This window comes from Callorhinchus milii, unplaced genomic scaffold (assembly GCF_018977255.1).
Source record: "Callorhinchus milii isolate IMCB2004 unplaced genomic scaffold, IMCB_Cmil_1.0 Scaffold2, whole genome shotgun sequence".
NCBI lineage: Eukaryota > Metazoa > Chordata > Chondrichthyes > Chimaeriformes > Callorhinchidae > Callorhinchus > Callorhinchus milii.
Window position 1 is genome coordinate 6,597,081 of NW_024704743.1, and position 24,858 is coordinate 6,621,938.

The following is a 24,858-nucleotide window of genomic DNA, read 5'->3' on the forward strand; positions in this document are numbered from 1 at the left end:
AACACTAGGGACCAGTGTTAGACTGGCGTCTCCAGCACTTCAGAAAAGGAGACTAAGTCTGGAAAAACTTCTCTTGTTGCAACTCAAAAGTAAATATGATTTTCTCTGAACGGGCATTTGTCCAGAGCATCTGGTCCCAAGCAAATTTCAATGGCAGCCCTGCAGAAGCATTGGTCTAATGTGACAATATTCACTACATGTTCTGTTTACGGTACATAGTGATGTTCAAGCCAAAAATACTGTTTTGCTGATAACTGTAACATAGCCTTGAGCTATATGTGTCAACTATCTAGTTGGCTGAAAATGAAAATCTTAAGGGACCCATCATTTAAAAAAAANTCCTAAAAGGGAAATGCAACCCAATTCTGTACAAAAAGTAACTTGCTGTTTATTTCCTCATCTCATAATATTGAACATATGCTGATGAATCAGAAAATTACAATAAAATTACACAGTATAACCAGCATGACAAAGTGTTCCCAGATGTAGGTATTACCATGCAAAGTGGGTTTGTGACAAGTTGGTGATAATAGACACGCACAGCCTAACCACAAGATTCAAGAAGTGCAGGAAAAGGTTAATCAAGGCTCATATGTATGCTTTTTAAGAATGCAAGACACGAACTTGGAAACAAGTGTAAATACATGGCATTGAAGTAATACTACAAGCAATTTCCATAAATGGAGAATTACAATAATTATAGGATGTGAGCAAAATAAGTCTTGCAAGTTTTTGTCTCAGTCCAACATGCATACTTCATTTCTGGACATTCTCAAATAAATAGTAGACATAAATGCATCCCAACAGGAACAAGTTGAAAATAATTTGATGGTGACAGCAGTATTGCCAATACACAAGTAACGTGCAGAAATATTACCAAAAGACAAGCAGTTTCTTAAAGAAACAACAAATATAATGTATGTTTCAATCTACATTACTCCAAAATTTTCCTGTAATTTGAATTAAAAACTTCTATTTCTACATCCAATGTTGAGATTGATCCATAAAGAAAAAGATTGATTTTGTTTTTTAACCTAAATTTAAGTGTTTTATATTATTAATTGAGTCTCGCTAACATCTGTTTTCAGTACAAAATGTTGTTTTCATACTATCTTTAATAATACTACTAATAATCCTTATTATAGCGCCTTTTATGTCAGGAGAACATGTCAAAGTGCTTCACAGGATATATTGTAAAGTAAAGTGACTGTGTGTTTTTGTGGACGAACGTGAGAAAAGCAAGCTTTACATAATTTTTAAATTCAAATTACAACAAGTGATTCCTAATCTGAATACGAATATCCCCTGCACAGCACTGAGGCAACATTCTTTAAATTTTAATAAAATCACCAACAGAATTTTTTTTTCACAAATATGCTTTTAAAAAATAACTTATCTGCTGTGTAAATATTGGGGGAAGAGAAGTGAAAATAACCACTTTTACCAAGTCCAAATATCCAAGTATTATTTACTGTGAAGCACATTTTCACTCTACTTCATTCTTACTAAAATGATCTTCCAACATCTTGTAAATTATATTAAAAAACATACTTTTAACACAGTTTATTGGCTGAATACCTGTCATAAAATCGTAAGGTTGCTGTTACTGGTCAGTGTCCTGGCCTCATCCATCCTTCCTGGCACCTTTTCCAGTCGTTTTTCGTAATAAAAAAATCCCTTGCATTTGATATAGCGCCTTATTACATCTTCGAGACATCTCAAAGAGCTTCACCGAATATACTGTAAGTGAATTGACTGTATATTCGTGGGCAAAACACGGCAGCCAATTGCACACAGCAGTGTCCCACAAACAGTCGTGGATTGAGTGACCAAATTATTTTTTTTGAAGGGATTATTATTCCCTGTTGGGATGTAGGGGATCTGCAACTCCCAAGTTAACTCATAATTATAACATAACCAAGTCCGACATTTGCTTCGATCACTAAAAAAGCTTGGAGCTTTCTCTAAATAATAATAATAATAATAATAATAATCCTTGCATTTGATACATCTTCTAGACGTCCCAAAGAGCTTCACAGAATATACTGTAAAGTGAATTGACTGTATATTTGTGGGCGAACGTGGCAGCTAATTGCGCACAGCAGTGTCCCACAAACAGTCATGGATTGAAAATGACCAATTTATTATTGATTTTTTTTTGGAGGGATTATTATTAGGCGTGTGGAGTAAGGAAACTTGCCCAAGGTTTCACCCTCTGCCTGGAATTGAACTCAGGTCTCTCACTTGGAAAGTGAGTGCTCTAACCACTGAGTTACAGGACTCCACCTGAACTACAGGACTCCACTGAGCCAAATAAGTGGCATCCTGACACCAGGAATTATCAGCTCCAGGTCTGAGAAGGTCAGCACTGACACCCCTTGAAATCCAACATGTTCTCAGTCAAGTGTGAGGCCAGACTGGGAACTGATAATAATAATAATAATTAATAACAATAATCCCTACATTTGATAAAGAGCCTTTCACATCAGGAGGACTCCTAAAAGCACTTCACAGAATTTATTGTAAAGTGTAGTGACTGTATTTTGTAGACAAATGTGAAATTTATCAAAATTCTCCCCCCCAAAAAAATTACATTTAATTTATTATTATTATTAATTATCCTCTAGGTAAAGAAAAACTTCCTTGTGTCTGTCTGGAAATTGCCCTTTGTAACTCCAAATCTATGTTCTCTTGTTCGACTGCGTTCGTGCATCCTAAAGTATTGTTCTGCATTTCCATTTTCAATCCCATTTAATATTTTTATTCACCTGTATCAAATCCCCTCTGAGATATCTCTCAGCAATCACAATCATTAAACTCTGTTAAAATATGTGTATTTAAAATGGCTTTATCTCCTTTAGTTTGGAAATATCCTGCAGTTTTCCAATCCAATAAATACAATAATAATAATACTTGCATTTGATATAGCACCTTATCACGTTGTTGAGACGTCCCAAAGCACTTCACAGAATACAATCTATAGCGCAGTGACTGTGTTTTTGTGGCCGAAATGTGGCAGCCAATTGCGCACATCAGTATCCCACAAAGAGTCATGGATTGAGAGACCAAATTATTGTTTATTATTATTATTTTGGAGGGATATTACTCCCAGAAAGCGATCCGCCAATCAACTAACAAGAGGGTTTCTACTTACCGCTGAAAACAGTAAAGAAAAGTGTATAATGTTTCGCCCACAAAATGCACAGAGACCGAGAGAGGGGAAGCATAGAAAGACCAAGAGAAAAATAGAGATGAGAGACAGAGAGAAAGAGACCGAGAGACTTATACACACACACAGAGACACCCACACAAAGACCGAGAGAGAGACAAAGACCAAGAGAGACACACACACACAGACCGAGAGAGAAAGACACACACACAATAATAATAATCCATGACACAAAGAGACCAATGACACACAGAGACCAATGAACTAGTAGAGTATTAATTTTGTTGGAGAGCTTCAATAAAACAAATGGGACTAGAAAATTGTCAACTTGGTCAACATATATACAACAACAACAACAAAATTACATTTGTAAAGCGCCTTTCATGTCGGGAGGACGTCCCAAGGCACTGGACAGTCAGTGTTTCGGACTTGAGCCGGGGGTCGGGATTGGGAAGGGTGGAGAATGTGGGGGAAGCAGGGTGGTCGAAAGCACGGTCGAAGAGGAGGGTCTCGAGATGGGTCTTGAAGGAGGCAAGGGAGAGGGTGAGGCAGAAGGACTGCGGGATGGAGTTCCAGAGGGTGGGGGCAGAGTGGCAGAATGCCCGCCCCCCAATGGTTGGATGGATGAGGTGGGGGACAAGAAGCAGGCCGGAGGCCGCGGAGGGAGCTGGCAGGATGGTGGGGTTTAGGAGGTCGCAGAGATAGGGGGAAGCAAGGCCATGGAGTGCTTTGAAGGTGAGGACCAGGATCTTGAACTGTATCCTCTATGTGATGGGAAGCCAGTGGAGTCGGGGGAGGAGGGGGTGATAGGGTCACGGAGCCTGGTGCGCGAGAGGACACAGGCTGCAGAGTTCTGGATGATCTGCAGCCTATGGAGGGAAGAGTTGGGGAGATCAACAAGCAAGGAGTTTGCATAGTCAAGCTTCGATGTTATGAATGTGTGTATGAGGGTTTCAGCGGCCTGCGGTGTGAGATAGTGGCGAATCCGGGCAATGTTTACCCCAAATTGTGTTAAAAAAAATCAAATTAAAGCATCTTTTCCTATAATTTGAATTAGAAACTTCTATTTCTACATTTAATGTGGAGATTGACCCCCATAAGCAAAGAAATTGATTTTTTGAACCTGAATTTAAGTGAATGTAGCTAACATTCCAACAAGATTTAGTCTGTAGCTTGTTAACTCCAAGACATATATTAACACTGATGTTAAAAGCATTGGAATTATTTGCCATTTGAATAGGCACCTCCAATAATCAAGCACTCCTCCAGCACTGCACTGCAGTGTCATCCTAGACAGTAAATGGGACCGAACTCACAACCTTCTGACTCAGAGACAGGAGTGCTTCTAACTGAGCCAGGTTGACACCCAAATAGCAACTTCTTACATTTAACAGCCTCTCAGCTACTAGAAAATAAAATGTTTAATTGCTAGAAAGTAATATAATAGTTTTTCCTATGTCTTTGGCAATACACAGTTTCAATGCTTCAGCACTTATTCAGCATGAGAAATGGTTATTGCCTCAAACACTCGTGACAAGTTTCCTGAGACGCCATCCGGCACGAAGGGCACTATACAAATGCAAGATGTTGTTGTTGACAAGCAAAAGTTCTTTACTTGAATAAATCTCAAAACACATTCAAAGTAACTGTTTACGCTTATAAATAAAACACATCTGGAATTACTAACAAAACGTCACTGCAGGTAAAATCACATTCTTGCATTAAAATAAGAAGGAAAGCACTTTCTAGTTTGTATTGTTTAAAACGTCTAGCCTACCACATGCTAGTGCAGAGAGATCACAATTCAATATCTTCTATCAATAGTGTTCTTTTCATTACATAGTGACACAGTTGTGTTCAGACTAATTTCCCCCTTTTACACATACAGACACATGCAAATATATGTGTTGAAGAATACTGCTAGAAACGTGGACTTACCTTGGCATTTTCAATACAAGGACAGATAGCCCAGGCTGCACTTGCTTGAATATCTGGATTAGGTTTTTTGAGTAAAGACCATAACAACCGAACTCCATCAAGAGTTTCAATTATCCTGTGATTGAAAACATTTGAATTTTAAGGATAAAATAAACACAGGCATTAAAATAAGATTTTAAATAGGATTCAGAAAGCAAACTCAGAACAATATTTTCAGATATACTGAGACAGCAGAACAAGAGGACCTGTTTTAGAGTTGTGAAGGGCAATTTCAGGATAGATATCAGGAAGTAACTCATTACTTGGAGGGCAATTAATCACTGGAACAGGTTAGGAAGACAGGAACAGGAGTAGGCCAGTCAATCCTTCGAGCCTGTTACGCCATTCTATTCATAGCTGATCTGTACCTCAACTCCAATTACCTATCATTGACCCATATCCTTTGATACCCTTACCTAACAAAAATCTATCCACCTCAATCTTGAAAATTTAAATGGATCCAGTGTCCACAACCTTTTGCGGGAGAGAGATCTAGATTTCCACTAGACTCCGCATGACAAAATGCTTCCTGATTTCGCACCTAATCTGGAGGGTGGTTGAGGCTAGGATGCCAAACTCATTTTACAAAACTGGTTGATGCTGTAATGGTAGGGCTGTTAGGGTGAGTTTTCTGGAAGGATGAGATTAAGTGGGCTAAAGGGCCTTATTCATATGAATCTCTCTTGTTTTTTGTAATCTTAACCTTGTAACCTTTCCCATCTGACCCTGTTGATCAATAGGCCTGAACTCCTTATCTACTACAGTGGTCCACCCTCCATCTCCAAGTTTAAATGAAAACCTAATGCTTTGAAAAGAAAAACAATATGGCATCTATATCATATTTAATATTTAGTCATTAGTAGATGATAACAATTGCTTTCCATCCACCTAGACATCCTGGGGAATCATAATTTGAAGTCAAACATTATTAATGCAAATTATTTTTTCCTCACTGTGGTTTAAGCTTCACCACCAACACTGATACATGGAAAATCCCTGTTTCTGGAATCGAATATTCATTCTCTCCCTGGAGGGATGCACCCTGTTTACCAATTCCATAGAGTATTAGGCTGGTTGGCAAGAGCTAAGATTTGGGTACTCTGGAGTTTGCATTGGGGTATTATTACTGGAGTTAAACTAACTAAACTGCATAGTTTGCCATTGAAAGCACTGCCTAGAAAGCTTCCCACTCTCTTGCCATCAGGGCTTTGCCTTAGTGTGGAATATTCCTGCTTCCAATGACCCTTTTTCACTGAGTTTTACAAAGTTCTGCCCCTCCGTGTGCTGCCGATAAGCCAGGCTGGCTGGTCTGTCATCAACAGTGCCCTGGAATATTGTGTACCCACGTGGCTCAGGAACCATAATACTAAGATCGCCGCAGAGCGACATTCCGTTGCCAATCATATCATCTTAGTGCCACCTTAGATCAGATCCAAGAGGTCCTCCCTTTACTTCTCCCATAAGGAGATTAGTCAAAGTCACCATTTTTTAGTGCTCCATTAGGGTATTAGTCATTTTTGAAACTTAATATTTTAATTTTTAAAGTGCCTTCCTCTATCCTACATCTAGCTCCCTTGGCTCATTGTTTCAGTTCGGATGAAGGGTAGGTAATGAATGTCTCAACGTGCTTTACAGATTGTAATAGAAGAGAATAATATCCCAAACATTATTTATTTTCCTCTTTCAGATGTTGTTTGGCCTGCAGTGGATCTTCAACATTTTCTTTTTACTGTACTGGGAGATTTGTTATTAGAATGAAGTAACACTGCAGTATTTTGTATATCTAAAGTGGAGTTTAAGAATAGTGCACGTATTTTCCCTAGTTCTATGAATATGAATCTATTAACTGTACAAATTAGTTTTAGAACTTCAGCTGCTCATATAATTGTTGGTGAGAAATTGACTCATTTATAATCAAAGCCATTTGAGGGTAACCACCTACCAAAGCTTCAAATTTGTTAACATGAATATTAGACTCTATCTTGTATGATTAATTACATAATTATAAGCAATTATAAGTATTTACATTAGAAACATTATTTCATACTGATACAGTATGTTCAAAATCACTTAATCTCATAAAGATCATAAGGATCTGTTTCTAACAGTCTTATAATATTGGTTAATCAAATGTACAGTCTCGGTATATGAATGAAAGCATATACTTTAGTGTGAGGTGCCTCTACACTGAACATCTGTGACAAAATAAATGACCAGATTATACAGTAGAGCAGTGTTTGTAATGCCCAACAGTCCAGCAGTCCAAAGTGTACGGATCATAAAATCAGTTATCTTTGTTTAATGGTGCATAAGAAACTGAACATCACTACATTTTCCAGATGGCAAAAATCTTCCATACACTAGATTCCATTTCTCCACAATCTTCCAGATGTCTTCCTAATGTGGACAGTGCCCTTAGTGTCTCTGCTTTGGATGTTAATGGCTTGAGTTGCATTTTAGGTCATGCTCTACAGTTGTAACTGCACTGAATGTTCTCTCAGACCGTACAGTAAGACAAATGTTTGAAAGAATCTCCTCATTTGTGTCTTCACCAAAACATTCTTCCCTACCACCAATGTCAATAGACTTGTAGAGCTGCTCCAAACTCATGACAGCCACAGGCTTAGTCTCATTCACGGCTACACTAATTTCTGTTGTTTTTCACCCACAGTGACGATAAAACCCAACCATTATAATGTACTTTGCAATAGCATTGGATTTAAATTAATTCACACAAATTGAACCACATACTCCAGATCCACAAATGGCTTTTCTTGTTTGCACCAGTCTATATATTTACTGCCTACACTGGTTTTACCAAATGACTTCACTTTCTTCCTGTAGTCATACTTCAAGTTATGAATAATCCCTTGATTCATGTTTGTTTCTGACAGAGATTGTATGGGAAACAGTGAGGTCATTGAGGTCTGAGAAAACCGATCAGTTGCAAATGTATTCATGACACGTTTCACAAGCTAGAAAGACACACAATTGTGTCTTTCCTGTCTCATTTGTTTATTCAGCTTCTTGACTGGCATAGCAAAAATGGTGGAGAAACTCAACACATTTGAGATGCATGAACTTAATGCAATTCTCTTTCCTGTAACAAAAGTAGTGGGTGTTTTATTAGCAATCGTGGTGCAGTAATTGCAGTTGGACCCCTTAATTTTGTTATAGACCATATATGTTTGTCAAACTGTACCTCAAATTTCAGAAGGAATTTGATAAATAGCCACATAAGAGCAATGCAATATGAGTAGGCCAACTGGCTAATTAAATCTATTTTATTAGATCATGACATCTCTAAATTCCATTTCCCCCACTTTGTCTTTCATATTTCTTAATACATTTTGCATTTGGCAAACAGACCTTTGAAGCAAACAGTGGTGTTAGTGGTGTTAATTATCAAGAAAACAATCAATGTTTGGTTCCCATACATATTGAAAATTATCATTGGCATTAGTTGATAAGTTTTGAATGATCAATTTTGGGACAATTTTCATTTTTTTGACACTTTATGCAATATGTCATTTTAAAACCTCCAAACACTGAGTTTAGACTGAACTTTATTTATAGTTTAGTTTTACATCTGTAATTCTCTAAATCACCGCCTAAATTACAGGAACAAATCTGTGGTCTGGATCAAATTCCATCACGAAAAATTCTGGATTTGTTATATTATGTTGATTTACAATAAGAAGGTTCTGGTGGTTTCCATACATCAAATTTGATGATTTTTGAGAACCTTAATGGAATGATTAGCTATGATTACAAGAAGCTGTTAGGTGCTTTTGAAAAATGGTTTGAAATTGTGTTCCTCACATCAAAACATTATTGTTGCATTGATTATCAACGAACTGATTGCTAAGTCTGAAGGCTGTGGGTTTGAGTCACAGCACTGTATGTCACTCCAGATTGCTTGATTTTGTTTGGGTAAGTTACAGCAGTTCTCTGTAGTTGGAAGTGCAATATTCAATTTCAGGAAAACGAAAAAGCTGATAATAACCGGGTCACACTGCCTGAATCACACCTCCTGTTGGCATATCACCAAGCAGATTTAAGTGTAATCATGAAGGAGTCTTTGGCCCACAGTGTCCTACTCTTACAACTAGAGGGTTTGTATTGACAATTGACACAGTATGAGATAATATCGGAGAATTAAAAATATATATTTTTATATACTTGCTATATATATATACTTATATATATGTATATATAAATATATACTTGCTGCTCTGTTGCGATTTGTCCCATTTCTATATGGGACAAATATATACAGGATATATTGTAAAGTGGTGTGACTGTATTAAGTGGGCGAACACGAGTGAAAGGAGAGCTCAGGCAAAGTTTTTCACTCAGACAGTTGTTGGGATGAGGAATGCCCCACCAAGTAAGGTGGTGGAGGCAGAGTCCATAGTGGGTTTCAAAAGGAAGTAGGTATGTGAAGGATAGAGTCTTGAAGGGTTATGCAAGGCAGTGGGACTGAATGAACACCTTGCTGTGAGAGCTGGTGCAGACTCGATGGGTTAAATGACTTCCTTCTGTGCTGTAAAGTTGTATGATTCTATGTCCATCTCATTGGTAAACAATGCTAGCAATCTTCAGTGTGATTCAATAAGCATTTTTGACCAAGATATGGAATTTGCTTTCAATCTACAGTTTAATACTTTTGAACAACTACTTATATTTGTATCAAATGTCAAAATGATTAACTATTTTCAGGGCTAACTGAAAATAGTTACAGTTAGGGTTGAACCAAGCCAAGTATTTTTTGGAACTTAAATTGACACTTTGGAAAATTTCAATAGAAGAATAAATGTTAACGATTATGCCTATTAGGAGCACGAGAGCATTCCATATTTTCATTATGGGCCCAAAGAAATTCAAGAAATTATTTGAAAACAATAGCAGATCTCTTATTATCACCAACAACTTGCATTACATGGCATAATTTACATAGGATAAAGTTCAAAGCACTTATACAGGAGGAGTTCATTGTAGGCAAGATCAAAGAAGTGGGTTTTCAGGAGGCTTTCAAAGACAGATAGAGGGCCACGTGGAATGATTTTGTCAGGTAGTTCCAGAGTATAAGGACATAATGGATGAAGGCTTGACTGCTAAGTGTCATACAAGGAACAAGTTGACCAGATTTTGCTGAGTGGAGAAGTGAAGCTGGAGACATTCACAGAGTTAGGGAGGGTAAGGTCATGCAGGGATTTGTAGCTGAGAATGAGGATCTTGAAATAAATCTGCTGAGAGACAGGAGGCAGTGGGGACTGGTAACAATGGGAGTGTTGGGTAAGTTAAGCTTTTTATGGGTAAGGATGGGATTTCACCACTTTTCCCATCCCTTTTTTCTATATCTCTTCACAACAATTTATATACAGTACACCTGTTACATCAGGAGGTCATCAAAGCTCTTCACACAATTGGGTACCTGCGCTAGGAAGGGTTGGGATGGGAGCCAAGGAAGGGAGTTGAAAGATGGTAAAAAGCCTGTTAAAATAGATAGGCCTTTAGGCAGGTTTTGAAGATGAAGATGGAGGGGTAAAGCAGCGGCACTCCAAGATGGAGTTCCAGAGAGCAAAGACAGAATAGTGAGAGATAGAGTTGAGTAACATCTTCCTTTTGAACATCCCAATTATTTCTGAATCAATGTTCTTCTCGACTGTGCGTTCCATATACTCACAAACCTTTGTGTGAAGATATGTTCTAAACTTCTTAACTTAATTTTATATCTATGGAGTAAATATTATGTTATTCTTTAATTACCGCTGGATTAAAATAACACTGGCTCTAATTATCGCCACACTTTGCAGTGTTTAATGTGAAAACAAAAGTAAGACGATTCATAGCAAATATAGTGCAATACACAAAGTAACCACTTGTAGCAGAGTTGTAGCAGAGTTGCTCCCAATTTTTCTACAATCATTTTACTTTTCTGACTTTTGCTGGGATACTTGATTTGATTTGAAATTGAAGCACCTGGTCAATTTGGTAAGTTTTTTGTTTTCTTTGCAGGAACCGGTAAAGAGCATAGAGCTGTACTTTGAGACATCCTCCCGAGGGGAAAGGAGCTATATACATGTATATTTTATTGTATGTATGCTCCCACATCACAGAAAACTCTATTTCCCCAAACAGGATCAAGACATACAGCTTGGCCCAAGGTCTCAATCTCGCTCGGGAAATTGGTCGTTCAATTTGTGGCCGCCTGGACGACCTTGCATGTGAAATGGTTGCCTACAAACAAACAATGAGTTCACTTAACAGGAATTACCTGCAAAGTGCTTAGGGACATTTTTATGTTGTAGGCTATATATCAAACACAATGATTCCATTCTACAAGTAAATCTTAGAAATGTATAAATTTTAATAGTAAAATTATACTGTATTTATAAATTCAGACATGATCTTCAGACTGATCAACATTCAAAAAAGAGAATAATAGTTGTTTTGGGCACCATTTCCTCTGGTGTGGTCCTTCGTAGGATTTAAAAGTAGTAGTTATAGAATAAGTTCAAAATCTTCTATGAACTAATGCCACAAGAAAACATGATATTTTTTAAAAACTAGAAAAAAAAACATGAATACTTTATCGAGTCTATCCCGAAGCTGGTACTAATATTTATGCACCTCATACTACCTCCTCGAGTTGACCCAGTTTTTTATGTCAAGAACTATTTCTTTTAAATTCCCTTGAGGCAAAACTTTAAAATGTTTCTTTCAAGACATCCAAAAGTATCATTCCAGATGTATTAAACTTCATCTTCTTAGAATTTTATCCCACAGCTTGAAAATGATACGTTTCTTTAGAGAAGGGTCCAAGAAAAAAATCAACAGTCCTGTCAGACGTTACTGCATGTTTAAAAAAAGGAATTTAGAATAATGCAAAATTGCTACCCTTACAGACAGATAGTAATTATGTTTCATGGTATACTATAATTTTATTAAATTTGTAATTTGTAGCACTCAAAATAGGTTTGGCTCTTTGCACTTCTCTCCTTATTATATTTATAATTTTGATGGTTCATATTAGTTTATCAAACCCACACCTCAATTCCTATCTCATTTTTATGCAGTACCAAATATTAACGTATGATATTACTGCATTATATAAGAATAGTTTTTAGGAATGCAGCTGCCAACCATTTTCACATTTCTGATGAATGAAAAGAATTTACAGTATTTTCCATTGCTGTGCATTCTTAACTCCTTCAAGTATATATGCAGCTGAACAAAAATTGCAGTGGAAAGTAATGAGGTTAGAATTATCTACATTCTTTTCAAATTGTCTGCAACATAAACTTCCGATGTGGCCTCAGAGTTGGTAAGCACCATATGGGCTTCACTGAAACAAGTAGAGCTGTTCAAGGCTGTGAGCAGTACCAACCCTGAAATTCCACTTCATCATTTAGTTTAAAAGTAAAAAGCATGCAAAATTTTGGAAAATCCTGCTCATATACCACTCCACTGTCCACCCTCTTCCCTCAGTGGAAACAGGCCTGCTGCATATCCTTTTATCTTTCTGTACCACCATCGGTGGTCATGCCTAGAGGCTATATGCCCATAACCTCTGGAACTTCCTGCCTCAATCCTTCCGTTTCACCCCTTTTTTCTATCTTTAAATCCTACTAAGATTTAACTCTTCGACCACGCCTAAGGTCACCTCCCCATTTCTCCCTCGCTCAGTGTCTGACCAACCCTGACATTGTGCCCTGTTCCAAGATGCTATTCTGAAGGGGACTATATAAATGCAAGTAGTTGTTGTTTTAACAAACACAGAAAAACAACTTCCAAGTGACTTAAAAATGGTATCCATGATGCTTGACAATTTAGGACATTTTATTATCAGTAATAAATAATATTCAACAACCAAAACAAATTACATTTGTAAAGCACCTTTCATGTGGAGAGGACATCCCAAGGCGCTGGACAGTCAAAAATTTGCACCTGAACTGGGGGTTGGGCTCGGGATGTGGAGGGCAGGGAAGGCTGGGGTAGGAGGGTAACCCAATGCACGGTCGAAGAGGAGAGTCGTGAAACGTGCTTTGAAACAGGCAAGGGAGGGAGCAAGACCAACAGACTGGGGGATGGAGTTCCAAAGGATGGAGGCAGGGAAGCTGAAGGCCCGAACACTGATGGTGAGGCAGGCCGGGTGGGGGACATGAAGGAGGCCAGAGCCTGCTGAGCGGAGGGAGCGGACAGGTTGATAACTGTATTCATAACTATATTATTTTCTCCTTGAGATGAAAGGAATATTTTCAAAATTACCACCCAGGACATTTCCTTCATCTATAATAGTTTTTCAATAAAATAAATGATATTCACTTTCTGTTGAAAATTTGATGCTAACTCCCTGTGACCTATCCAAAATTAAAATCGGCATTGCTATGCTCAACTGAATTAATTCTAATCCTTCTATTAATGTCGATCTGCAGAGAAGAATTCTACTCTAACGTATCCAGCAAATCTGGCCAGAATATATATTTTTATTGTAAATTAATCATGGAAGCAACAAACAAAATTTCTGTAATATCAAGAATTATACCACATGTAGAAAGGTAATCTGGACAATGTATAAGTCAGTGAATATAGTTAAGGAACGCAATGCTTCAAAATTATTTTGTAAGTATGAAATTACACTTATTTAATTGAACTCGAAAGAATCTGGCCCAAAATGACTTTTATTATTATTGAAGTAAAATTCATCTTATGGTGCTTGACTGCTTTGCAAATAATTTTTAACAAATATTTTGTTAATGAAGGGATTAAAAATACAAAACACACTGATGAGCAAATGTACACTGTTGCAAGCAAAGCAAAGCCACTTCCAACAGTAGATGAATATGGAACAGATTGCCCCAGATTGCCCCTTCAACAGACTGTTAAACGCTAACATGTGACCTAGCGCTTTGCATATTCTATGTGCAGCTCAGTGCAGACCTCTGAAATTGGGTGTCAGTTTTTNAAAAATCTTATTAAAGAACTGGTCAAACTACCTGTTCTTTAATAACATTAAAGCAACCCCAGTGGAGAGTGGAGCCGACGTGGATTTGGTCCGAATGAAGACACATTGCAGTGGTGTGAATCAAACTATCCTTGAAACTGCCTGCTCCAGGTGGGATATACTGGCTCAATCCTGATTTACACTGAACGTTTGGCAGCTGTTTACCATGACTAGTGTAGTATAATTGCAGAATGAGGAACATTATTGTCTCAATTCTGTTTGGAACATGTCATCTGTTGAATTTAAGCAGCCAGGTTTGAATATTTTCTTGGAAGTTTTAATGGTCAATTTTCATATCCTGTAGGAGACTATGCTGGGTGAGTTTATAACAATCCAAATTGGACACGGTCTGTTGGAAGTAACAGTTTGATGGGACCAGCCAGCTGAACTGTAATACACCTCTAGTACAAACCATCAAAGGCAGTAATTGGGATCCGTAAAATTGAAACCAGCCTTGTAACAGGGCGTAAAGAATCAACGTTCAGTGTTTATGGATCATGACAGCAATACTGACATGATCAGTGATGTCATTATGTCATTGTAAAAGTGAGCTGAGAGGCGACCTACCCCATGTGAAGATTGCTATACAAATGCAAGATATTGTTGCTCCGCATGCGTGCAGCTAGCCAGAAGCTTCTCGTGTTACTGCTCTCCAAAATGTGCCATTATTTGATGAAGCATTGTGAAAACTGACAATGTGATTTGATGCATAATGCATGCAGAATGAGCTCAGTGTTTGGTACGTAAATATCAGAGTCTAAGACACCCCCAAAAGCTTTGGTTAATATTTATCAAAACATCATTATGGGGATCTACTATATCCTTTTCAGTATGTTGCGATGTTTATGACAAAATGTTGATCTGAATGGCCTTCTAGATTTCCATTTCCCTTTGGAGGGTGAAGGGAATAATGGAATACAGGAGAAGAGAATAGGAAGGGTGAGGCTTGTGTGGAATATGGCCTGTTCCTGTGACGTAACACTCTATGTAATTCCATGTAGTTTTTTTCCATTCCACCCAACTGTGTTGAGGATAGCCACCTAAAACAAATATGTACACAAGTGTACACCTCTAACCTTCTCTTCTGCACTTGAAAACAATTCAAATATAGGATTGAATTACTTAAATGTTTTGATGTATTAGTCAGTTTCTCCAACAGAACAATGCAAATTTGCATTTCAACATGAATTCAAAAATACACAAAGTGATCAAAAGTTCTTTAAAGTACTTCATATCTGAATGAGTACGTCAAACCATAATTCAACAGAAATAGTACAGTTCACATGTACTGCAGAATTGAAAATAATACCAAACTAAAAGAATCAAGGTGCAGTCTGATACTTCACATTGACCTACCCATCTTCAACTGCCCCATAGAGTACAAGTCTTTGTATATTGTTATATAATTAGTATTTGGATTAATGAGGCAACTGAGGTTGATTGGGAAGATAAGACGCATTATAATGCATCTACTAATAATGATCCTTGTATTTATAATATGTAACCTTATCACATCGCTGGATGTCTCCAAGCACTTCACAAGAGATACTGTCAACTGATGCCACTGTGTGCATTTTGTCAGTGAACCTGGCAATTTGCGCACAGTAATGTCGCACAAACATCCATGGAGTGAGTGACTAATTTTATTTGGGGAATTGTTAGTCAAGGCTTAAGGAGAAACGCCCTTAGAACAGTGCCATAGGATCTTTAACGTTCACTTAGGCAGGCGAATGGGATCTTGGTTTAATGTATCATCCGAAGGATGGCACCTCCGATAATGTAGCACATAACAGCACTGCAATTGACTGCCAGCATGGATTATATGAATTCCAAGTCTCAATGTGGGGGTTGAACCCACAAGCTTTTGATTCAGAGGTGAGAGTGCTACCAACTGAGGCAGGCTGACACAATAAATGGAATATGTAGTGGAACCTTAGTATTTTTTAAATAAAATGCGCACACACAAACATAAATTGATAAAGAACAAAGTATGAAACCATTTCAATAGTCAGATACCGTATAGTGTTCTTTTCTCAAAAAAAGAGTATAAATATTACATTTCAGGAGAGCATAAAACTAAAAGATCTATTAACTTTTAAAAAGTAGCATTATTTTATTCACTATTACATATGACAGGATTCTGTCACTGAGCTATTTAATAATGGGCACAAGCACGATAATTTTTTTTGTTTTAAGATAGAAACGTTTGACTATCCCAATGAATCTGTGACTTCATTTAATAAGTAGATGAACCATATAAGACCAGGAGGGCCCCAATTTTGGTCTGTACCTAATTAGTTGATCTCACACGGTTCACCTGAAAATGGTTACAAATGGCCTTGGCTCCCTAGTTAAAAAGAGGATCCTGATCATTATACAGTTACCCTCCCCTCAAAAGCACGTGTATGTATATATGCATGTGTATGTAGAATCTGTATATAAATCTATAATATATAATGTATATATAATGTGTATGTAAAATCTGGGAGTGAGGACAATGTTAGGTTCAGCTGTGCTGTCCCTTCATGGGTGCTTAGTTTGCTGTCACACACTGTAATAGCTCATATATGAATTATTTGCCTACAAAACACACAATATATTGTGTGAAACTCTTTCAGACTTCTGACGTGAAAGCCACTATATCAAATGTAAGGATTATTATTAATGCCCATCTTTATTAATTGACAGGTGCACATGAAACTGTGATTGGTGAGTGATGGCTCTACAGCCTACCTCCAGTAGAAGGAAAAAAGGAATCAAACGAGAGGAGAGGAGATTAAGATGAGGTGTAAACAATTGGCAATAATAATAATAATCATCCTTGCATTGATATAGCGGTTTTCATGTCTTCTAGACGTCTCAAAGCGCTTCACAGAATAAGCTGTAAAGTGAATTGACCGTATATTCGTGGGCGAAACACGGCAGCCAATTGCGCACAGCAGTGTCCCACAAACAGTCATGGATTGAAAATGACCAAGTTATTATTGTTTTGTTTTGGAGGGATTATTATTAGACGTGTGGAGTAAGGAAACGTGCCCAAGGTTTCTCCCTGCCTGGAATTGAACCCAGGTGTCTCGCTTGCAAGGCGAGTGCTCTAACCACTGAGCTATAGGACTCCAGAAGAAGAAATAAATGCAAATATATACTCGTTGTATATGTACAGTTGGGATTTCTAACTCACTAAGTTAAATAATGCATTAGTCAACTATGTTAAAAGTATATAGAATTTCGATGTGGCTGCACAGAGATAAAAGTACAATAAATATCTTATATTACAATCATTCTATTATTTTCCTACAATACGCAGAAAAAGTACTTACGCCATATTTTCAGGATCAACTGCACAAGCTCCCACTGCTCTTGTGACATTGACAAGCAAAGCTTCATTAGTTCCACTTAGAAGATTGATCAATGGATCCATGCCTCTACAATTTCTGATAGTACTGCGATTAATCGCCACCTGAGCACATTCTCCCAGTGCTCCCACCACATTGACAAGAACTTCCTCGGGCTGATCAATCAGCAGACTAACCAAAGTTTCTATGGCTTTTAATTCTTGAAACCTGTAAGCAAAAGTGATGAATTTACATAAAAATATTTTATTGGAATATTTGAAAAGTTTAAGCAGTTATATTTATTGTAGAATCATAGAATATTATAGCACAGAAGGAGGCCATTCAGCCCATCGTGCTCTTTGGAAGAGCTACCCAATCAGTCCCACTCCTCTGCCCTTTCCCCATATCCTTGCAAATTTTTCCTCTTCAAGAACCTATCCAATTCCCTTTTGAAATTTGTTATTGAATCTATTTTTCCACCAGGCAGTGCATTCCGGACCGTAACAATTCACTGTGTAAACACATTTCTCCTCATCTCCCCTCTTTTTTTGCCAATTATCTTGAATCTATGTATCCTGGTTACTGACCCACTTGCCAATGGAAACAGTTTCTCCGTATCTACTCTTTCAAACCCCCTCAAATTTTTTAACATCTCTATTAAATCTCCCCTTGACCTTCTCTGCTCTAAGGAGCTTCTCAGCTAATCCCCGTTTCTCTAGTCTTTCCATATAACTGATGTCCCTCATCCCTGGTACCATTCTGGTGAATCTCTTCTGCATCCTCTCCAAGGCCTTGATATGCTTCCTGAAATGTGATGTCCAGAATTAGACACAATACTTTTATACTTACATCAGCAGTGATTGAAGCCAACTCTCAGCTGTCTATATTTAGCTTATTCTATATTAATTACATGAATACATATCTTCACATATTGATAAGGATTACAAGATGACTTGCTATTCAAAAAACTTTCCAAAAAACTTTGGTGGCAATCTCCATTGCCCTTCCACTAGGGTCTACCAACAACGAACTTAACTAACTATTAACTATTTGGAAATGATATGAAAACCCAGCACAATTGTCATTTGGCTCCTTTGTGGCAAGACACACCGAATTCATCTCATGCAAGCAAGACAAGAGAGTGGAAAATATTTGCAATTTCAGTGCTCTACAGAGAAATTTGGACCAGAATGACAGCCAAATGATTTAAATATAGATTAAAATAGGCAATGTCATATGTTCACATCATGTTAGATTAATCTTGCAGTCAGTACTTCAGAAGTAATTAATTCCCAGTGCATAAGGTCACAATTGTGTTTGGATTATATGTTTGAGGTTACTTTCAGAGCGCTGACCATTTCAGGCATTAATCAGGCAGTGTTTAAAGGTGCAATATTTGACACTAGTACGAATTGCTTCATTTTAGAAGACACCCTAAAAACAAATTTGACTTTAAGATTCTTCATAGCCAAACACAATTTAGACTGATGACGATCAAGCCTATACCGTATTACCTCCACAAATGATATCAAGATAAAGTAAGACTTCCATCCTGCCCTTTATAAATAAACAGGCTGTTACTTTCTGTCTTCTATTGCCAAACTTTTCTTTGTTCCTTAAAATGCAAGTTGATCATATAGTCCTTGGCCAAATTATGCAGAAGGCAGAATTCAGTGAACATCTTGCACATCTGTCAGGTATCTCCCGATCAGTCCAGCCGAAGGCTTGTTAGATTATATACATAAAGTACTGTTTCCTTTTTGAAGGAACTTAAATCTCCACTTATAAATAGGATATTGTCACCGTCCTATGAACGGAAACATGTTCCTTTAAGAAATGTATGCCTGGTGCTGTCTGGTATTTCCTCTATGTTGTATATAAGACTTTTTCTTTGTACGTAAGACCTTATGCAAGCCAACATTCTTTGGTTCTGTTCCTCGCCCCAAGAAAGAGGTGGAATTTGTCAGCCAGCTGCTGAAAAGTTGTAACTAGGTTGTGTGGAAAAGTTGCCTTTAGTTGAACATTAGGATCCTATAGCACTATTCAAAAAGAGCAGTGTCCTGGAAAATAATCCCCAGATACAGTTCCCCTATAAAATACACAATCACTAAAATTTTACACTAAAATTCTGTGAAGCACTTTCAGGTGGCTCAACAATGTAATAAGGTTGTGTACAGGATTATACAAAAATAAGACAATTGAGCAAGAAAGTGTTTCCTGTTTAGCTTAATTATATTTTTAAGAGAATTGATGGCACTGAAAGTCACTTTTCTCTTCTGCAAAAGATTATATTATATTTAACATTCATAAAACAAATAAAATCCTACATCAGATACAGTAAGCCCAGGAAAAAAATAAGAGAAGAAAAGCAGTTGGTTTGTGATCCTGTTTGATTTTAGTATCTGAAATTTAAGGTAAGAGTTTAAAATTGCTTCTTGTGAAATGTAAAAATAATGTAGGAAGCAACATTTCATTTGTCATATGGAAAGTGGTCATTTCATGGAATTTTTACTTGCATAATGGTTTTCTTTTTAATGAGTTGGAAAGAATGTACAAAATGCAATTTTTCATAATGTACTGGTTCACATGTTGATGTTCAATTAATCAATTGTAATGTAACCACAAGCATGTGTACCATTAAAACAGTAACAACCAGACTTTAGTTACAGAAGCCAGATCAATTCCCACTAGACAATTTAATAATCATGGAAAAGCTTGGTTCCAAACAATACCACAAAAGTAACACAGTAGTCTGAAAAATACTCAATATGTCAAACAAAAATGTCAAGGTATTACTGACTGGAAAAACATTAATATTTGTCAAGGGTGAACGAGTTAGAACTACAACCTTAGTGTTATGTTATAATCAAGATAGCTATAAAATACAGATAAAGGGAACACAACAGATTTTATATTCGGTATTAGTAGATGCATAGAATGTTAGGGGCCTGCACTAGGGGTTCCCTGACTTTCCATATCTGGACTTTGACATTGGAGGAAAGTGTGTAAATTTGCTGATTTGGGAGCAAAGCAAACTTGAAGAAGGCGACAGTAAGACTGACAGGTGAATGGCGTGATGTGACAGTAGTTTAAAATTGAAAAGCGCAGTGTGAATGGTGTGTTAAGTGTGAACGACACTAATGTGTTTAGCAAAATGCTGTAATGAAAAAGCAAGTGACAAATGTTGAGGTCCTCTTCACAAACTGAATGCCTCACAAACTGAATAGATCTACTGAATGAACAACAACAACAAATTACATTTCCATAGCTCCTTTCACGTTGGGAGGATGACCCAAGACGCTGGACAATAGTCAAGAGTTTGCACTGAAGCTGGCGGTTGGGATTAGGAGGGTTGACGGGCAAGTGAGGTGGGGGTGGGAGGTGGCCAAAGGCATGGTCAAAGAGGAGGATCTTGAGATGGGCCTTAAAGGAGACAAGGGAGGGGGTGAGGTGACTCCGGGATGGAGTTCCAGAGGGTGGGGCAGAAAGACTGAAGGTCCGATCCACTGATGGTGAGGTGGGCAGGGTGTGAGATATGGAGCAGACCAGTGCAGCCAAGTGGAGGCAGTGGGTTGGAAAGGTTTTAGTAGATCGCAGAGTTAGGGAGGAGCAAGACCATGGAGGGACTGTGAATAAATCTCTAAAGTTCAAATAAATATTAATTGCAAGTGGAAATTATTTGGGGAAAATGCTTAATTGGTCAAGGGGTTAAATAGAGATTTCTCTATTTGGAGATTTCTCCAAGTCCCCAAACTCCACATCCTAAGATTATGGAGGATCCCTGAACTCCATATGCAAGGATTATTCTCCTTGGAGCAGAGAAGGTTAAGAGGAGACTTAATAGAAGTTTTCAAAATTATGAGGGGATTCGATAGGGTGAACAAAGAGAAACTATATCCACTGGCGGGTGGTTGGTAACCTGAGGACACCAATTTAAAGTAGTTGTTAAAAGAAACAGAGGAAAGGTGAAGAGAAATATTTTCACACACCTAGTTGTTTGGATCTGGAATGCATTGCTTGAAAGAGCGGTGGAAGCAGATTCGATAACAACTTTTAAGAGAGAAGTAGATAATTATTTGGGGAGGACAAGTTTGCAGGGCTACGGGGAGAGCGCGGGGGAGTGGGATTGATTTAGGTAGCTCTTTTCAAAGAGACAGCACAGACACGGTGGGCCGAATGGCCTACTTCTGTGCTGTATAATTTTATCGTTGTATGATTCCGCAGTTTATCTGCCCTACATCTGTATTCCAGACATGGAATGGCACAGATAAGAATACAACTTTCCACATAAAGGGAGGGGGAGGCTGACCTTCACATTTGAACAATTGTGGAGTTGTAAAATCTGTCTTTGTTTGTACTGCTCTTGGACGTCTTTGTGACCTGCAGTGTTTTGCAGGATCTTCCTCAACACCATGGATCCTCCCGAGCCTACACTAACAATGTGGTGCACACAGTCTGACTACATCAATGGAATGTGAAGTGTACAAACACACATGCCAATTAGCTGCATTCAAATATCTCCAATTAACTCAGTGCTACGAAGATCTTTTCTTCTCCAAAAAATTGCCATTCGATTTACACAGTATGAATACACTACCATCTTAAACATACTCCCCAAATAGATGCTAAGCTCTTGCAGCATTATCATGGATTGTTGACCCAGTTTGGAGAACATTCAATATGACTGGTACATTGTTCCTCTCATTCATCACCAGTATTTTCATCAACAATATTTTAAGAATATTATTGATTTAGCAATAGTCCGAATTAAGACGCTACATTAATACGTATGTTCATGTGCGATAGCTGCAATGAACCATATACAGGATATGGGTCCATGAAAAAATAACCGTTGGATCCACAAAAAAATGGTCACTGGCCTCACTTCCAGGTCATCGGGTTGTCATTAAGGCCACTAAAAGCTTCTAGTACTAACTGGAGGGTTCCTGTGCATTTGCAGGAGGCCTGTGTTTAGTGGTTAGAGCACTCTCCGCACAAGCGTGAGTACCTGGGTTTGATTCCTGGGCAAGTTTCCTTACTTAGCAGTAAGTAGGAACACGGTTGTTAATCAATTGGTGGATCGCTTTTCTGGGAGTAATAATCCCTTCCAAAAAAATAGTAATAATAATAATTTGGTCACTCAATCCACGACTGCTTGTGGGACACTGCTGTGCGCAATTGGCTGCTGCATTTTGCCCACAAAACATAGTCAATTTATATTCTGTTTGGCGCTTTGAGATATCGCGAAGGCGTGATAAGGCACTATATCAAATGCAAGGATTATTATTATGCACAGATCACCACTCTTGGAAGTGCTTCAAGCCGTAGAATGCTTGCAAGAATGGTCATGGCTGGCCAGCCAACTTCCTGTAATCTGCACACATGCTTAATAAATTGGTCAGTCCACTCCAGAAGCCAGAAGTGTATAGGATTTCCAGTAACCACATGTCCAAAGGACACTTGAGTCACTTTCCACCTTGATGCCTTTATAATGGGGTTGTCCAGTGACACATTTTGAAAACATTGATACTGTAGAAAGATCAATACATTTTCCCTAAATATTTCTCAATGTTAATTGAACCAATCTAATTCTAAAATAACACACAGGTTAGGTAAGAGGTAATTTTTGTGGTTTTTGTACACAATAAAATCACATTGGCATCTAAATTTCACTCCGCATCAGTCAATCAGTACCTTTTTACATTTTCCATGCTAATAGAACATTTCCACACTGCTCCAGTGGCTGCTGCTAACAACGGCTTATTGTCAGTTTTCCCAAAAAGTTTGACCAGCGGTTCCAGTCCATTTTTTATCCTTACAGTATCACGGGTTTCTTTATCCACTGCACACTAAGAACATAAACAAAGAAGAACATAAACAGGGGTCTTGCCAACTTGCACCCTTGATTAAGTAAGTAGATGTGTCCTTCCTGGGTGAGAGAGCACATTCTCTTCCAAACACATGGTCATTTTGATGTGTAGATGGCATACATGTGTGCAACTATGTCTAGTTTGGATACTCTTAAGCAGGATGATGAGTTTCTGCTTTTGTTGATTTAGTAATTAAGAAATCCTGTTAAGTAATATTGCAAAATTGACTCGAATTGGCACAAGTAATTTTATATTTGTACCTTGAAAATAGCACGAGCACAATGCATTTGAAGCTCTTCATTTTCACTGGAAAGATTTTTAACCAGGTATTGAATCATTTGCTCTGCTCCAATGGCCTCTCTGTAGCTTGCCTACAAAAACAAATAGGAAACAATTAATAGAAAGGTGTTACACAGTACTGTTATACAATGACTTAAACTTAAACTTTACTGGAATATTTACATGCCAGGCCTAAAGTTCCCTCACCTGGCTGATGTCATTTTACAATCCCCTTAAATGTAACTACAATAGTAGGATAACAATGAATAGTCTAATTGACAACACAAAACTATATCACTCTGTTACACAGATATTAGCTTCACATTAGCATGTTTGGAATAAACTCCCTGAAAAAAAAATGTAGAATTATACAAAGAAGCACAGTATTGATAATAGTATAGTGGATTTTATTGGAATATTCATGTCTGATGTTTAATCATAAAATAAAATCCTGAGCCTAAAAGTCAAAGAAAGGGCTTTTCAGGCCTCAAAAGTTTTTTTTCCACCAGCGAATAAAGTATTAATATTAGTGGCATGTGTCTTATAATGGAATTAATACATTATACATATTTACTGTCAAACTCGATAAATTTGATGAACAGCAGAAAACTACTGGGCTTTAACTAATAAATGTTTTATAACTATCACTATGTTTTTACTGGAAACTTTAAAGGAATCTATTTGAAGGAGTCTATCACCCACTGAACACAATCACTCAATGCATGTTTAGAATGTAAAATCCTATTATAAAGACAAAATATAAAGTTTGCTAAGCAACTAGTGTGCCTTAACATTTGATGTGTGAATTTTTAATTACATATTCTGCAAAAAGGTCATTTTGTTTAGATTCTTAGTGCATTTAATAAAAGGTATAAAATCAAAAACATGTATGTTTATCCAAATTTATCTCAAAGAATATTGTATATTATATTATTGTTTAATTTGTATTACCTCTGATGCACATTCCTGCAAAGTGCCTACAACTGGGATAAGCATGTTTTCATGACGTGACTTCAGGAGACATGCCAGCAGAGGAATCCCGCCAGCTTTACGAATAGCCTCCTTATTTCTTTTACTTTTACTGCAGCTCCAGAGAGCTAGAGCACCACAACGTGCCACTTCAATGGTTTTGTTCTGTTCTGGGGTTAGATTAGTCGAATGCATTGGAACACAATCCAAAAGGCCGACCTGAAAATGACAATATTTGACAATTTTAAA

The 24,858-nt window shown here is 37.6% G+C and overlaps 1 protein-coding gene across 1 annotated transcript in view; it reads right to left on the bottom strand.

Moving 5' to 3' along the window:
• odad2 (outer dynein arm docking complex subunit 2) overlaps positions 1-24,858 on the bottom strand; it is a 144,789-nt gene that overhangs the window by 49,557 nt on the left and 70,374 nt on the right. The window contains exons 14-18 of the mRNA XM_042332036.1: positions 24,592-24,828; positions 23,622-23,732; positions 23,186-23,340; positions 17,477-17,719; positions 5,108-5,222 (exon numbers count right to left, since the gene is read on the bottom strand). Of these exons, the coding sequence (XP_042187970.1) occupies positions 5,108-5,222; positions 17,477-17,719; positions 23,186-23,340; positions 23,622-23,732; positions 24,592-24,828 (861 nt within the window). The remainder of the gene's footprint in view (positions 1-5,107; positions 5,223-17,476; positions 17,720-23,185; positions 23,341-23,621; positions 23,733-24,591; positions 24,829-24,858) is intronic.